General features: G+C 45.4%; 1 protein-coding gene and 1 non-coding gene across 4 annotated transcripts in view; one reads left to right on the top strand and one right to left on the bottom strand.

The window, feature by feature from the left end:
• Positions 1-490: 490 nt before the first annotated feature.
• trnat-cgu (transfer RNA threonine (anticodon CGU)) lies at positions 491-562 on the bottom strand. Its single transcript has one exon. It is a non-coding gene; the product is annotated as a tRNA-Thr (tRNA).
• Positions 563-3,337: 2,775 nt separating this feature from the next.
• The window catches only part of axin1 (axin 1), a 32,338-nt gene continuing 17,588 nt past the window's right edge, over positions 3,338-18,087 (top strand). For 2 of the 3 annotated variants that reach the window (XM_077527709.1, XM_077527692.1), the window contains exons 1-2: positions 14,352-14,533; positions 16,478-17,422. In XM_077527709.1, coding sequence (XP_077383835.1) covers positions 16,569-17,422 — 854 coding nt within the window. In that variant the 5' untranslated portion in view covers positions 14,352-14,533; positions 16,478-16,568. Of the gene's footprint in view, positions 3,646-10,976; positions 11,154-14,351; positions 14,534-16,477; positions 17,423-18,087 lie in introns of those variants that run through there. The other variant, XM_077527700.1, reaches the window with a different exon arrangement.

Below are 18,087 nucleotides of genomic sequence, written 5' to 3'. Positions count from 1 at the left end.
ATGTATTGTTATGTCACTACACAAATTGGTTAATTGTGTGCCAATAATCTCAAAATGTTAAAGTTATAAAGTTTAAAAAAAAGAAGGGGAAAAAAAAGGTTACTTTTGCACCGTATTTACCTGCTTGTACTTATTGCTGTCTGTTTTGAGATTGGTGAGGTACCAAAAGGTGCCAGGAGATGACGCCAGATTCTGTTTGCTGTGGTCCGTAGAAGTGACGCCAGCATTTCACAGTCAGTAATTAATTACCGTTTACACATTTAGCGGTACGACGCCAAGAACACGGGCACCTTTTGAGATAATTCATTTATTTTTTATGTAAGATAGACAAATACACGTCATCTGTGGAGCGTTTATTTCTGGTGAAACCTTTACTCACGATCAGACGTCTTCAGCCAAGAACGCATGATTACGCAAGACGCAAATCACAGCTACTTGGAGATCATTCTTAAAATAGAGCCTTTTAATCCTCATCGTTTTATTAAGTAAAAGGCACGGACGGGGTTCGAACCCGCGATCTTCGGTTTACGAGACCGACGCCTTACCACTTGGCCACCGCGCCTGCGCTGTAAACGCCACATAACTGATATATAATAGTGTCAGTTTTGTGGGAGGTGCAAAGTCGATAACCGTATATATATACAATTAATATTATTCATATATAGTTATACCTAAATTCTGTTTATACATAAAAATACTTGACTGATTTAATGTTCTGTATATCTGTAATAGGTAGAGTATTACTGGATTACACCCAGTTTGGGTTCATCTACAAATGAACGACAGTCATAGACGTCATAAAAATTATCAAAACGATCTTCATCGTACAAGGGAAAAACGTAGCGTAGAGATACGCGAGCTACTCTACTGGTTTGAAAGAATCGCTGCCATCGAACATCCATTGACTTTGAGTATTTACATTTTTTTTCTACATTTGCATTTAATATTTAGGAACTTTTTTTTCTTTTTCTTCTTCTTTTTTTTACTGAGATACAATTGTTATTCTGGTTTAATGTGCAATCCATTTAAAATAAAACACTCCAAGTACAGTTTATTTTCAAACATTTTAAGGGCGGTGTTCTGTTAATGTTCAAACTGCGTATAATATTGTAATGGCTTACAATAACATGAAATATAATTTATAATTTTTAGAAACAAAACCTCTCGTTTCGTTTTTGAACACTACGCACCCACGCACGCCCCCCCCCCCCCCCCCCCCCACACACACACACACACACACATAAATATAGAGATCCATCCATTTTATATGGGGCGGCTGTTTACTCGGCAAAGGAAGATGGTAGTCAATCCATGTTTTCTTTAAATATATATTTTATTTAAACATTCATCAGTTTTGACTTAAGTTGTCCAACTACTTAATAGTATTTTTCCCCCCTGATTCCAACGAAAAAATATGAGCCATTTACTGTGCTAGTATAACTTAGCAGCTGACATTTGTTGAAGCCTGTTTGCGGTTCGCATGTTTGCTCACAATTTCATCAAGTAAACCGACTTGCAAATGGAGGCCTTTTTTCTTAGTTTTATAACAAAAGCTACACACAACTGGCTGTGGCAGGAAAAGGTCAACAGAATGAAATGTGATGCTAATCCGCAATAGAAAGTTCCGACATTGAGCTTGCATTGCTAATAACACGGAAAAGCACATGGCTGGGTGTGATTCTTTTTTCCCTCTTGCAATATGCATGAAGCCTGACTCTCGTCTCATTGTGTTTCTTTGCAAAAGACATCAAAGATATATCCTCGCCTGAGGGGCTTTTTTTTTTTTTTTTTGCAGGGGTGAGAGGAAGATCAGATAGAAGTGGTTTGAAAAAAATAAAGACTCTTTCTATTGGGATGGATTTAGCTGGGAAAAAAACAGATGTGGATAATTCACGTTGGCCTGTATTAATTAAACTTGAAGGCTGTGTCTGGGAAAACAAACATGCCGAGGTGAAAGTGGAGTAATATACTTTTCTCTTTCACCATAAAGGACCAGTATAAAAAAAAACGGGATAAACTTCGATGACAATGCATTGACAGGGTTGTGCGTTTTGCAGGAAGTAATAGTAATGTGGTGCTAATGGTCTGGAGTATATATGCCATGGAGGAGGCGGGACTCCTGAATTCCGTAAGTCATACACCTATGGTGTTTGCGGTTGCTGTTGCGACATATTGGCCGCGTCCCAATACTCACACTTCCACCCTTGTGCTCCTCAATTGTGCATTCCCTTTGATGGGTGTGAGTGTGTTTCTCAGTTCTACAAATAGTTGCCCAACCATGAAGTGTGAAATTAAACAACTATTTCTGAAAAAGTGTCATTTCTGATTATCCTGTACGCCACTGCTCAAAGTTGGAATTTACGTATAAGGTCTCATCTAGCCAACTATCTCCGGTAGTCATTCTCTCTGTTACATTTTTCAAAAAAGAAAGCTATCTGATCTATCTAAAGGAAAAAAACAAGTTTGAACAAGAGGCACTATCACCTAGCATTGCTAGTGTTTGCCTTTGAGATGAGGAGATTCGATGTCAATGCTTCGTCACCATCAGCAGGGACTTAAGCACAACACCTCTCACCAGGGTAGCAAGCATTTTGGGACGTAGAAGCTCGCATCGGACCACGTGTGACCAGGTGAAGAGACACAACAGCACATACATGTCTGGCCACCAGGTAAGACAAGTTCAGTTGACATGAGTAACATGCATAAAGCTAACTAATTTACTAATAACTAATTTACTTTGGAGGTTGCGTTGTTTGAAAACTAGAAACACCACTGTGGGGTCTCTTCACTTGAAAGAGTAACATGCAGTATAATATATAGTACATGAAGATAATTTGACGAGTTACAGCTTGAAGCCATTGACTTTCCTGGCATTTGAGTGGATGAATTTGTTTTAAAGAGATGATTGATGTTGTGAGAAGACTTGGCTTAATGTGACCCTGACCATAACCAGACATGCTGGTGTGAAATCCAACTGAAGGATAAGAAGCTGATAAAACAATATAAAAGTAGATATAATCACCCCCCATCTCTCCAAATATCTCCCCCGCCCCATCTGTCTCATTTTCTTTTAACTTATGTGTTCTCTTTGCCGAGTTGGGCTTCACAAGTTGTAATATAAAAAAAATGATCAATTTAATTCACAGTAGGTTTGTAGGTATGAAAATAAGGCATAATGGTAAACCCTTCAAAAGTCTCCTCAACTGACAACATGCCAGACATGACATGCATTCAGGGACAATCGCGTAGTCGTTAAGACTACAGACTCATGGAAACCGAATGCTTTTGTGGACTATCCCTGTCACTTGGAGTACAACACGTGGTCAGGGGACGTGCAGTACGGAACAGGACAAGAGCCAATACAGCATGTCCAAGATGCCCCCCTGCTGGGCGGCCCGCCAGCCTGTCAATACGTCGTTTTGAAGTGGGATGGAAAATGAGAGCACCCCCCCAACCCCGCCACCAGCAACAGAGAGAGGGGCTGGAACAGAGAAAGAGAGGACTCGAAAGGGAAGTATCCTCGACAGATGGACTCGCTCGTGATTAAAGATGGCGGTGGTCTTTGCTGCGGACCACGAAGGAGGCTGCTGGATCCGTAGTCCGGCGGTGGAGAACCGGCAAGCTCGCAGGAAGCGAGAGCGGCAGGTAGGACGTCTAGTTCCTTGGCGGAGCTCGTCGTCGGTCCATTGTCTGTCTTTAGTGTTGGTGCCACGCTGGTGCTGCTGTGTCTGGATTGTCATCAAAAGCAGAGCACATCATTTGATGTGACCGATGAATGTGCATCCCATCGAAAGGCGGCTGGAGACCAACAACACTTGATTTCATTGTAGTCATCCATCTAACCAATGTCTGATGATGCACTTTCCTCATATCGGACATCTTGCTATTGTGTCGCAGACCTTATTTAATCAATTTTTCTGTGTGGATCTTTGGCTCTATCAGTAGGACTATCCACTTAAATAAGTCCAGAATGTTTGCAATCCCTCTGTTTAATCCACTCTAAGGCTTGTTAGTCATGATACATTCAGCCAGGACAAAGAAAATCACCAGGACTCCGGCTTATATGTTCTGACAGGCATTCCAGACGGCCCAAAAAAATATATGAAATAGCTTTGCACTTGAATTCAAACTGAATTAATAAAAACAACGTTTTAAGATGTCTCCTCTGAATGTTTTTGTTGAAGTTCTAGGCTTTAAAATTGCACTACTGTTTTGTTCCTCTTGTGAGTGCTTTCGAGGAGAGGTATCTTTGTGTGCTTTCAGAACAGAAGCGTTCCTCCAAACATCTTAATGGGCTTTTGTTCATCCACAGTGAGATAAGCCTATTTCATCCACGGCCTAAACACAGGCATCCAAATCCACACTGACACGTCGAACAAAGGCCGATGTGACGCCCCATTGAAAGGAAAACATGGAAGTTGTCTGGAGCAAAGAATGTGACACTTGATCTAAATATTTTTTAGAAGATTTTAGATCATCTACAGTACACTTCTCTATCCGAAGAAACGAAAAACATCAGTTTCATTCATTTTGGGTTGAAATACAGTTTTTACTAGCCACTTTCCAGCTAAGTAACTATACTTTTGCGCGATACTGAAACAGTGAATTATGGCCATTGCACTGCTTTTTGTGCATATATTTGCAAATAAATTAAATACAACTGGATAATGGATGGATGGATGGATGGATGGATGGATGGATGGATGGATGGATGGATGGATGAAATGTGGGAGCACCTTAACTCCTACCTTCCATCATTTTTAATAAGGGAAAAGTACAGATGCATGGTCATAGATTATGGATGGCAATTCTACAAGTTCATGTGCTAATAATAAGGATATATCAAATTAAAACTGTTCTTTCAATTGAACATTTAATCAAAAAATCATTATGTCATCAAAATTGACCAGAGATATAAACTTTGGCCCATTTTGAAGTCTTAAGCGCTATTATAATCACTCTAAATTTGAACATGATCCTTTGCCAGATTATCATCAGTTTGTTTAATGATTTTACTTCGTAGCACACATGGCAGGGAAAGTAGTGAAAAATGTGCTAGATAAATAGAATTGTTGTTTGTTGTGAAGTTAACTATAAACAAATTGACCAATTCACGAATCCAGTAAATCCAGATGGTAAATCAGGTGCAAAAAGTAAAAACCCTGCCAGTTTGCCTTGAGCCACGGGTGCTTCTCATAATGACCTTGTTTACCTGCCGGTTGAGTAAAAGCACCTGTGGCTAAAGCCAAACTAGCAGGGTTTTTACTTTCTGCACCTGGATTTCCCATCTCTGACCCTCAGGAGGAGTACATCGACTATATGTAGATTTTAAACAAACATTATTGTAAATTATTTTGATCTTTGATACCGTTTGTCACGTCGCCACCAGAGTGGCGGGTCATGCTTTTATTTTTCACAGTCGGGTTCCTGTTTTATTTTGAAAATACTAACTCTCATCTCACCCCAGGTCACTTACCCTTCCTGCAGCTCACTGATTACCGGTCCACGCCCATGATTACCACCACCTGTTCCCAATCAACCCGGACATAAAAGCCACCTGAATCATTCCCTCAGTGCCAAAGTGTCACATCTCAGTGCATGGAAGCGTCCTCACAGTCCTTGATCCACAGTCCTTGTTCGATGCCTTGCCTTGCCTTGCCTTGCCTTGCCTTGCCTTGCCTTGCCTTGCCTTGCCTTGCCTTGCCTTGCCTTGCCTTGTCTTGCGCCCTTAGTTTGCCCCTTGTTTTCCTCCCTAGCGGAGCGCCTTTAGTTGTCCCTGTTTTTGAGTGCCCTTGTTTTATCTCCAGTTTGGAGCTCTTTTTGTTCTGCCTTTTTTCCCTCTTTGAGAGGTGTTTTTTGGTTCGATTCATTAAAGCTGCAGCCTTGTTGGCCAACTGTCACTCTGCGTCTGAGTCCTACCTCCTCGCTTCGTGTCAGTACACTTCGGCCAGCATGGACCCAGCGGAGAAGTTGGAGATCTGGCTGCAGACCCAAGAGACTCGCATGTCGCACCAGGAGAAGGTCCAGCAAGCCATGGCCACCCGGATGGGGGAACTTGCTGGACAAGTGCAGGAGCTGGTGAGCTACCTACAACTCTCCACGCCGACCGTCACGAAACCAGAGACCGCAGAACCACCGATCCCGACTCCAGCCTTGGCCGGGGCTGGATTGAGACTGGCTCCCCCGGAGCGATACTCGGGAGACCAAGGACAATGTCAGGCATTCCTGACCGAATGCGACTTACACTTTGAACTCTCACCACAGGCTTTCCCCACAGACCGTTCCCGCGTGGCCTTCATGATTTCCCACCTGACGGGACGAGCCAGAGACTGGGCCACCGCGGAATGGGCACGGCACTCCCCGACTTGCTCAACTGCAGCCGGGTTTAGCAGGGCACTTCGTCTCGTGTTCGATCCCACCAACATGGATCGGGAAAAGACTCGAGAGCTAAGCAACCTCAGACAAGGCCGAGAATCGGTTAATGACTATGCTATCCGATTCCGAACTCTAGCGACCAAGAGTGGCTGGAATGATACAGCCCTCTTTGACCATTTTTTGAAGGGGCTCTCCGCCGCTATGCAAGAACTCCTACTGCCCGTGGACTTACCTCGCGACTTGGACTCATTGATCTCGCTGGCCATCCGCACCGATCACCGACGGCGAGATCTCATGCATACCAGCGGTCACCATCGAAGGACCGGCTCCGAATTCTTTCGGCACCCCGCAGCAAGGGAGTCACCACAAGGGGCACCTCCCCAGTCGTCCACCGCGGGGAGGCCCAGCGAGATTGGCGAGGAGCCGATGCAGCTTGACCGCGCCCGACTGACTCACCATGAACGCCAGCGACGTCGTCAAGAGGGGCGGTGCTACTATTGTGGAGAAAGAGGACATTTGGTGGTAGCTTGTCCCACCAAGCGAGGCCCTCCGGTGACTTCCGAGACTCCCAAACAGGTCAAGAACCGAAAACTCACGCAAGTCACGATTTCCTGCAATGCCATTTCCACAGACCTACTAGCTCTCATCGACTCCAGTGCGGACGAGAGCCTCATGGATTGGGGTCTGGTGAAAAAATTGCAGGCAGGCACGGAACCACTTTCTACCCATATGAGGGCCAGGGTGCTCAATGGCAAAGACTTATTCCTCATCACGCATGTCACAGAGCCACTCGAGATCCACATTGGGCAGCACAGAGAACTCCTTCGTTTTCATGTCTTCCGCTCCCCATCACACACACTGGTCCTGGGTCATCCCTGGTTACAGATGCACAACCCCCGCATCGACTGGCGATCAGGGCGAGTCCTGGACTGGGGAGGTGATTGTGAACACCATGGGGTGGAGCGGCCAGCGGCAGAGGCACCTCCCGCTGCTATCCGACAGGTGTCTCTTGTGAATGACCAGGATTACCCGGACCTGAACACCGTTCCCACCTGCTATCATCCTCTCAGGGAGGTGTTCAGCAAAACCAAGGCCATGTCACTTCCCCCACATCGATCCTATGACTGTGCAATTGAGCTGATTCCTGGGTCTTCCATTCCCAAAGGGAGATTGTACTCGGTTTCGGGCCCCGAACGCAAGGCCTTAAACGAGTACATCGACACTTCTTTGAAAGCAGGACTTATCCGGCCATCGTCATCGCCAGCTGGAGCTGTTTTTTTCTTTGTGGGCAAGAAGGATGGCTCGTTACGCCCTTGTATTGACTACAGCCCCCTGAATGAAATCACAGTCAAGAACCGTTATCCTCTGCCTCTGATGTCCTCAGTATTTGACCAGCTCCAGCAAGCCAAGGTGTTCACCAAATTGGATCTTCGCAACGCCTATCATCTTGTTCGTATTCGTGCAGGGGATGAGTGGAAAACTGGCTTCAATACTCCCCGAGGCCACTACGAATACTTAGTCATGCCCTTTGGACTCACGAATGCGCCAGCGGTTTTCCAGGCCATGATTAACGACGTGCTCAAGGACTTCATCGACCAGTTCGTATATGTTTATTTGGACGACATATTGATCTACTCACCGGACTTGAAAACCCACCAGCACCATGTCACCCAAGTCTTGAAACGCCTGCTTGACCACCAACTCTATGTAAAGGCTGAGAAGAGCCTTTTCCACACCGATACCATCTCATTTCTGGGATTCGTTGTATCCCCGGGCAAGGTCGAGATGGAGTCGGAGAAGGTCAGCGCAGTCAGGGACTGGCCCCCACCTGAATCCAGGAAGAAGGTGCAACAATTCCTGGGATTCGCCAACTTTTACAGACGCTTCATCCGCAACTTCAGCTCCATCGCAGCTCCACTCCATGCCTTGACCTCCCCACAGCAACGCTTCACCTGGACCCCGGAAGCCAACACCGCATTCAATGAACTCAAGAAACGATTCACAGAGGCCCCGATACTCAGAGTTCCTGATCCTACCCGCCAGTTCGTGGTCGAGGTGGATGCCTCCAATCTGGGTATCGGGGCCGTCCTTTCCCAAAGGAGCCAGGAAGATGGAAAAGTGCACCCCTGTGCATTCTTGTCCCGAAAGCTCTCCAAGGCTGAGCGCAATTACAGCGTGGGAGACCGGGAACTCCTGGCGGTCAAGGTCGCCCTAGAAGAGTGGAGGCACTGGCTGGAGGGCGCGGAACACCCCTTCATCATATGGACAGATCACCGCAACCTGGAGTATCTACGCCAGGCAAAAAGACTGAACCCCCGACAGGCCAGGTGGTCATTGTTTTTTAACAGATTTTCTTTTTCTCTGACTTACAGACCTGGAAGCAAGAATGTCAAAGCAGACGCTCTCTCACATATTCATGACCCGGAAACCACAGCAATCGAACCTGAACCCATCCTGCCTAAAGGCTGCATAATAGGAACCATGTCCTGGCAAATAGAAGAGGAGGTCAAGGAAGCACTCCAGGACACAATCACGCCGAAGGAGTGTCCACCACGGCGTCTTTTCGTCCCGGAGACCCTAAGAGCACAGGTGATCAACTGGGCACACACCTCCCGTCTGTCTTATCACCCAGGTACTCGCAGGACCCTGTTTGCTGTCGCCCGAAGATTCTGGTGGCCTTCTATGGAGTCCTCGGTACAGGAATATGTAAAGGCCTGCCCAGTCTGTGCTCGGAATAAATCGTCGAATCAACCCCAGATGGGTCTCCTTCAGCCTCTGCCGATCCCCTCAAGACCTTGGGCTGAAATCTCGGTGGATTTTGTCACTGGACTCCCCACATCAAATGGTAAAACCACAATACTTACAGTTGTTGATCGCTTCTCAAAGATGGTCCGATTCATTCCATTACCCAAACTACCCTCCGCCAAGAAAACAGCCGAGATAATGATTGACCAAATTTTCAGAACCCATGGATTCCCGCGACACATTGTGTCCGACCGCGGGCCCCAGTTTGTTTCGCGTTTTTGGAAAGTTTTGCAGAGCCATAGGAGCCAAGGCGAACTTGACCTCAGGCTACCACCCAGAGGCCAATGGACAGGCCGAGAGGCTCAACCAACAGCTGGAGACCGGGCTGCGATGCTTGGTCTCCCAAAATCCGTCCTCATGGAGTAAGAACTTGGTCTGGGTTGAATTGGCACATAACTCTTTACCTACCTCTGCCACAGGAATTACGCCTTTCAAATGTGTGCACGGATACGATCCGCCGTACTTCGCGGACCTGGAGGAGGAAGCCTCAGTCCCTTCGGTCGTCGCCATGACCCGCCGATGTCGCCGAATCTGGTCAGCAGCTCGACTGGCACTTCAACGTCAAGGCGACAGGGTGAAAAGAGCTGCTGACCGGAAGAGGAAGGCCGCACCACAGTACCAGCCAGGCCAGAAGGTATGGCTTTCGACAAGAAATCTTCACCTCAAAGTTCCCTGTCCAAAGTTGGCCCCAAGATTCGTGGGGCCATTCCCGATTGCAAAGACTATAGGTCCTGCCGCCGTGCGCCTTCGCCTGCCTCGATCCCTCCGCACCCACCCCACCTTCCACGTGAGCCAGGTCAAGCCAGTCCAGGACAGTTCCCTGGTCCCGCCCGAGCCTGCGCCGCCCCCTCCGGAGATGGTGGAGGGGGGCCCAGTCTATAAAGTTTGAAAATTATTGGACGTCAGAAAGCGGGGCCGGGGACACCAATACCTGGTTGACTGGGAGGGTTACGGGCCTGAACGGCAATGGGTGCCCGCCCGATTCATTGTGGACCCCTCCCTCATCGACGATTTTTATGATGAACATCCAGAGATTCCTGGGCCGTCAAGAGCCGGCCGTGAGGGGGGGGTACTGTCACGCCGCCACCAGAGTGGCGGGTCATGCTCTTATTTTTCACAGTCGGGTTCCTGTTTTATTTTGAAAATACTAACTCATCTCACCCCAAGTCACTTACCCTTCCTGCAGCTCACTGATTACCGGTCCACGCCCATGATTACCACCACCTTTTCCCAATCAACCCGGACATAAAAGCCACCTGAATCATTCCCTCAGTGCCGAAGTGTCACATCTCAGTGCATGGAAGCGTCCTCACAGTCCTTGATCCACAGTCCTTGTTCGATGTCTTGCCTTGTCTTGCGCCCTTAGTTTGCCCCTTGTTTTCCTCCCTAGCGGAGCGCCTTTAGTTGTCCCTGTTTTTGAGTGCCCTTGTTTTATCTCCAGTTTGGAGCTCTTTTTGTTCTGCCTTTTTTCCCTCTTTGAGAGGTGTTTTTTGGTTCGATTCATTAAAGCTGCAGCCTTGTTGGCCAACTGTCACTCTGCGTCTGAGTCCTACCTCCTCGCTTCGTGTCACCGTTCTACTACTGTAACAGCTACATTCACTCAGATGCTTGGACTCCAGGACATTAGCCAATACCAATATCTTTTAATTACATTATTTTGTAATTTGTTACTATGTATACAGGACAACATCAGATTTTATGAGCAGAAGACAATAGTTAAAACAAAACGTTATAACCTTTCACACTATAGGCAATAAATGTCAATACATTGAAAAGAAGACTTTCTTCTCTTTCAGGTACAAATGGATGGAAAGGACCAACTCGGACGATGTTCAAACTCTGCTGGACTTTTCCTTTCCATAGAGGCGAGGTGGATTTTACATCAACCTGAAGAATGCCGTAACTTTGCAATGGAATCCTCAGTAATTGGATGTAGAGCTGGAGGATGCAAAGAGGAGGCGTTCAACCATGAGGTAAAACCGCTTTTCTTCTCCCAAATAATGAATATCGGGACAAATTTGAGCATTTTTTTTTTCTCTCCCGCTCAAAATTAACAAAGTCCTGATCGTTTGATGTCTATAAAGAGCAGTGATTCTCAAAATGGGGCATGTGAAAGAATTATTGCCCAAGTACAGTTTAATTGTTTATCACTTCTAAATTGAATACATTAGCATTTAAAAGTTGTTTTTTAAACATATATTTAGGTATAGTTTTTATGTATGTTTTTTTTTTTTAATATTTTCCAATATTTAAGTACAGTTTAATGCATAAATGTCCATAATGTTAAATGTATTAAACACACGTTTTACGAAGAAAACCTCTGCCTCGTTTTTGATGTAGTATCCTGAGAGATTATTTTGTGGTGTGGTGTGTGTTAAGTGTGAAATTTCCTCCCAGATCACAATGTTACAACTGCAAATTCTTTTGATGCGGGAGCTGCAATTGAGTTTATCAGATAGTCATACAGTTTGCCGAGGTTCTTCTATTCATTCTACCTTTCTTTGTATTATTATTATTTTTTAATCAATTGCAGATGTGTCATTGTGTGTGTGATTTACTGTGTTGGGCATCTTGACTACTCTCCACACATGACAAGAACAATATGAATGCACATGGCGATTATTTTCCTCACAGTTTGTGGGGTCTGTCACATAAAAAAAAAAAAAAAGAAGCTATTTGTGTTCAACGCTTAGTTTAAAGAGGAGACATGAGGAGACATTCAAGCATGTCTTGATGGATCTTGCTTTGTGCACTGGGAACAGAAAAACAGGCCTTCCTCAAACCGTTCCTAACAACACTTGTGCACCCGTGATTGACTGATAATTGATCATGTACAGAGAATGGAAGTCCTAAAGCAAGTATCTGTTCATCTGTTTTTCTCAACTTTCATGTTTCTGGCATTAAAACGCTTTAACCGTTTGAGCAGGCAACTGTGGTGATGCGATGAGACACCGCGTGAAACGAATTCCTGCACCTTCTATTGCTCACCATCGTTTTGATCCATATACGCCATCAATTTGGCCGCATGTGTTATGCCCTTCCAGCATTTATCCCTGGTGCAGTAGAACTGTGCGAGTTCTCGGTAGCTGCCAGGTATGAGAACGGATCTGAGACGGCCTCCTTGGCAATATTTGCCACATACCGTCTCTCTTTCAGGTATGAGAGGGGATCTGAGACGGCCTCTTTGGCAATATTTGCCTCATTGCGTCTCTGTTTTGTACTTTAAAGTCAACTGATGACATAATTAAAAGTGCCTAGTGGGCTTTGCGTAGCACAACACAGGAAATTGTTGTGCCATGTTAAAAGGAAAGCAAGTGTGTCTTTCTTTGTTGTGAAGTTAACTATGAGCAAATGCTAATACTGTACATCAGCGGACTCGCTATGTAATCATCTTCAGACACTAACCATGGTTAACAATGAGAAATTCAACATGCTGTTAATTAACGTTATTTAGACTTATGATGTGACCTCATGAGACTCCATTGTAAATGACACTTTTTGTATTTGCTTGGTTGATTATTCCTTTCTAAATAAATACAAACACATAGGATTGGGGCTTGTATTTGAGTCAGTATGTAGACTAAGGGGCTGCATTGGTGGAGGGAACATCTGACAGAGATTTAAAAAAATAAATACATAAAAAATACTGGAGATAAATATCTGGGATTTCAGATTGTCTTTGAAGTCAACGCTGATAGAAAGATAGATGACAGCTAGATAGCATAGGGAAATCAGATAGTTCCCAAAGGCAACACCAGAAAGCTTTCTTCTTGGGGGATGGTTGGATAGACAGATAGATATAGATGGATATATTCAGTTAGGCCCATAAATATTGGGACATCTCCATAATTCTCATCTTTTTGACTCTAAACTCCATCACAATAAATCAGAAATGAAATAAACAGGATGTGCTTTAACTGCAGACTTTATGCTTTAATTTGAGCGCATCCAAATCAGGTGAACAAGTCAGTCAGTTTCGGGTATGTGATTGACTTGGCCAGTCCATTTCTTTACCATAAAAATCTTTGGTTGCTTTCATAGTGTTTCTGGTCATTGTTCATATACACTACAAAGTGTCATAAAGTGAGTCCTGAAGCATTTGGTTGAATATATAAGCAGATAATGTTGCCCGAAATAGCCTAGTTAGTGGCCTACTTCAGAATTCATCCTGCTGCTTTTGTCAGCAGTCACATCATCAACCAGTCATACATGCCCACACCATAACATGTTTTGGATCATGAACAGTTCCCCCCCCCCCCTTTCTGCCATCTCTTCCCATCCCATCACTCTTGTACGAGTTGATCGTTGCCTCATGATCTACCTAGGATGTTGCTGCAGAACTGGAATGACTGTTTTTTTTTTTTTTTTTTTTTTTTTTTTTTATAAAGATGCTGTTTGGCAAACTCTAATCTGACCTTCCTGTTTTCAATGCTCACTACTGATTTACATCATGTGGAGAAGCCTCTGTATAGACTCTGGTGAAGGATTCCCTCGATTGTTGTCTTCGACACACATACACTTAACTTCTGGGGAGTGTTCTCGATCTGGCCAACTGCTGTGAAGGTGGTTTTCCCACCAAGGAAAAAATTATTCAGTCATCAACCACAGTTCCATGGTTTTCTGGTACTTTTGGTTTTGCTTAGCTCACTAGTGGTTTCTTTCTTTTTATGAATGTTCCAAACAGTTGAGTTGGTCAAACCTAATGTTTGATATCTCACTGTTGAGTTTGTTTTAGGTTCTCAGCCCAATGATAGCTTGCTTCACAGATAGTGACAGCTCTTTGGATCTCATATTGAAAGGTCACAGCAACAGATTCCAAATGCAAATAACACACTTGAAATGAACTCAAGATCGTTTCCTCGTAAATTATGAGCGACTAGCACTGGCTATGGGACAGATGAAAATCCTATTGCTCCATTACTTTGGGTCCATCAAAAAGTGGGAGGCAATTTCCCAATATGTATGGACCTGACTGTAGTTATCTTGACAACTGAGATTTTAGACAGTCCCCGAAGAATGCAACACCTGAAAAGTAATGTATGATGTTAGACTGTTTCTGAAGGCAACACAGCTGGTAGACAGCCAGCTAAGACTGACTGTAAAATAAATAGCATAGGACTGTATAACTGTAGTTGAGGGTAGCGGCAATGCTAGCATTGGCCGATAGGGGCGCCGCGCACCATCTTGCAGCAGACACATTAGAAGAGAAGAGAGAGACAGTCAGCCAGGCTGACAGCCGCCGACTGTCCTCTTTGTTACGCTTAAAAACTCTCGCCATCCTCAACTATGACACCGTCCGAGACGCCTGCTGGTTCCGGTTCAGATGCCCGCTGCGTTCCGCGGGGCCGAGAAGGTGAAGTATTTGTCACTTTTGTTTGGTGCTGGCGTTGACAGCGGAGGAGAGATTGCGGTAGTCAGTGGAGAGGGGCGAGGGAGTGAGAGGGAGGTAGATAAGAGATTAAATGCGTGCGCTGCCTTAGCTCTGCTGTTCGTTGTAAATCCGGTTAGAATTGTGCGTGGAAATGTCCCGAGTGTGCCTCTCGACGCCCGCGGAAGTGTCGGTGGTCTCGCCTCTCGCGCGGACTACTTTATGTGCGCGCGGATGGCGGAGGCGGCGCGGACATGTCAGCGGGTAAATAGTGGCACAAAGTTGTGCACTTGTCGGTGTGCCGACTGGAGGCCTGCTGGCTCCCTGTCTGTGTGTGTGGAAATGTGTACTGTGTACACTCAGTTTGTTTGAGACGCCCCTCCCCCACTTTGGCCTCTGCTCTCACGTTCATTTTTGACATGAATGTGACGAGGCTCCCTCACTTTCAAATATGCCCAGCAATAACAGCACGAAAGGACAAATATGAAACGGTACCTGCTGGGACCACACCCCAAAAGACACACCTGTATAGGGGGGTCAACAAATTTGAATATCAATGCGCTAGTTGGAACTTGCGAACGAAGAGCAGCCGATTTAGATATCGATACGCCAATAGAGTATAATGAACAAATTCGCTCATGAAATAGTGCCCTAAATTAATCTTGTAACAGCCGGACTGGTATACTCAAACGATAGGGTAAACAGTGTTGATCGCATCATGTGACTAGAAAAAGACAAGACAATCATCTACACCTATGAACAATTCTGTAAGCTAACTTGCATGTTGGTGGAAGCCAGCATACCGGAGAAAACTCATGAAATAATAGGGTACAGTGCAAACTCCACACAGGAAAGGTGCACGATTTGAACCCAGGAATAGAAGAGAACCACTTCATAACAGTCAATTTACTGGCCCATGTCCACCTTGGAGAAGTTATGTAGGTTATAACACTGAAAGAACGGTGTACTGTAGAATATTTGTGTCCAAAACACACCCCTTAGAACACTCATTTTATGTCCAAACAAACAGCATTAATGCATCATAGAATATCCTCCCTGGTCTGACCAGCACGGCAGGCAAACGCCTGAAAACCGTTGCCCCTATTTACAGTTGTTTTCTTTTAATTCAGTCCATAAAATCTTGTTTAGTGTGCATGTATGAGGCAAGACAGAGAGTGGGTGTGCCCTGAAGCAGCCTGCGATCGCGTTCAATATTTCTTGTGTAATATTTAATGCAGCTCGAGCTGAAAGGGTGTCAAAAGCTCACATCACAAACATGGCACACTTTACCAGAGACTCTTGTCAATGCAAATCAAAACCACACCCTGAAACAATTGGGAAGTGCTCCTTGGCATCTTTGCGTTACAATTAGCTCAATGAGACATATTTGTCCTTGAATGACCTTTAAAATCCTGACACATGCAACACCGCAGCTGACCCTGCAATAAGAAGAAGTGAAAAGCAAATGTCGTGTGATGCAAGAATGAATTAAGAGACATTTTTAGTCCATGTGAGGTAATAGCAGACAGTGTAATTAATGCTCCAAACCCCAAATGATTCTTTCATCATGATACACTATTGTGCCAAACTTTTGCTAGTTCAAAAAAGACACATTAACTCATGTTCATCCTGTTGCATTGGAGTCAGGCATAAGAAAATGTGAGCATTTTCATATTTAACACTTGCTTTTTATGCACACATTCCACAGTTTTCATTGGAAAATGCACCCTATAGTTATGATTTAAACATTCAGAACTTGATGCATTTCTCTGGATTTATGCTGAATTTGCTTTAATTTTAGTGTTCAGCTCAGAACTGGCCACTTGAGTCACTGCATGAAAAAGCTGAGTGTGCAGAGTAAAATATAAACGGGATGCATGCATATGGAGTATTGTGGGTCTTATGGATGTATTTTCCCCCCTTATGCAGGAGTTGCTTTGCTGTGGCGTAAGTAGGCATCTGGATCGAGTAATCGTGTTGTTGGGGCTCGACGGGAACATTCCAGTTGGATGCCAGGACTATGAGCGTGAGCAACCACGGGGGCTTCCTGGTCGACCCGGGTGGCAGCTTCAATGAGGATGCCCCCAGACCTCCAGTCCCTGGGGAAGAGGGCGAGCTGGTGCTCACTGAGTGCCACAGCTCCGGCCTGCCGCCATCCAAAAGCCTCAAATGTGAGGCGTCCGTGGCCACGCCCAGGCGGCCAGACCAGGACTTGGGCTACGAGCCAGAGGGCAGCGCCTCTCCGACGCCGCCTTACCTGAGATGGGCGGAGTCGCTACACTCGCTGCTGGACGACCAGGAAGGCATCCACCTGTTCAGGACGTTCCTCAAGCAGGAAGCATGTGCCGACCTGTTGGACTTCTGGTTCGCATGCAGCGGCTTCCGCAAGCTGGAAACCGGCGAGGGCAACGATGAGAAGCGGCTAAAACTGGCGAAAGCCATCTACAAGAAGTACATCCTGGACAACAACGGTATTGTTTCCAGGCAGATCAAACCGGCGACCAAGTCTTTCATCAAAGACTGTGTGATGAAGCTCCATATCGATCCGGCCATGTTCGACCAAGCTCAGACTGAGATCCAGACTACAATGGAGGAGAACACCTATCCTTTATTCCTTAAATCGGATCTATATTTGGAACACGCTCAGGCAGGGGCAGAGAGTCCCAAGTATGCTGATCAAAGCCCACTTTCGGGTAACACAAAGAATCTGGCGGGTTATTTGCCGACGTTAAACGAGCACGAGGAGTGGAGATGTGACCAGGAGTCGGAAGAGCCCCCCAAGTGTGACCTCACGCCCAGCAGCAGGCTCACTCACAGGCTGCTCACGGAGACGTCGTCACTTCACACTGCAGGAAGATTCCAGGCAGAGTACAGGTAACTCCTCACAGCTTCATTATTTTCCCCCAAGCTTTCCTCTGCAAAGTGCTGAATTGGAAGTAAACCCCTCCCCTCCCGCCACCTCCAGAGCTGCCCGAAATGCGAGATGAAATGTGTGTAGCGGGAGATAAGAGGCAGATGGTGCATGAAGAATTCCAAGTACTTATGTTGGGCTGATGAGGAGGCTGCAGGGGAGCTTTCACTTTTTGTAAGTTAGAGAGGCAGCTTCTTTTTGCTGCCACTTTGGCTTAAGTCTGCTACTGCTGACATGCTCTAAATACAGTGTGCTGCTTATCTTCTGGATTTGGTTTGTTTTCTTGGTCTGCCTTCTCCATAATATCAATATTGTTTATCAAAGCTTTCTTCAGGGCACCGCAGTTCAGGCTCAGACTATTCTGATTAAACACAAAGTTAACCAGTCTGCTTTCACAGTAAAGCCCCCCTCCATTTATGTTCCACAACATCCCAGCAATAAGTGAATTCTGCAATATAGAAATACACCCTAGGCATGTTATTGTAGTATTTATGGCACGTAAAATTTATTCAAATACACTTGTAAAAAGATGCAAACACAATATTTTAAGAGGGAAAGCTAATGAATAACACAAAAATATTGCACAGGAAAAATTAAATACTTGTTTACTCACACCAGCAAAGATGAC

This window comes from Festucalex cinctus, chromosome 1 (assembly GCF_051991245.1).
Source record: "Festucalex cinctus isolate MCC-2025b chromosome 1, RoL_Fcin_1.0, whole genome shotgun sequence".
Taxonomy (NCBI): domain Eukaryota; kingdom Metazoa; phylum Chordata; class Actinopteri; order Syngnathiformes; family Syngnathidae; genus Festucalex; species Festucalex cinctus.
This window is presented reverse-complemented; position numbering and strand designations above follow the sequence as displayed.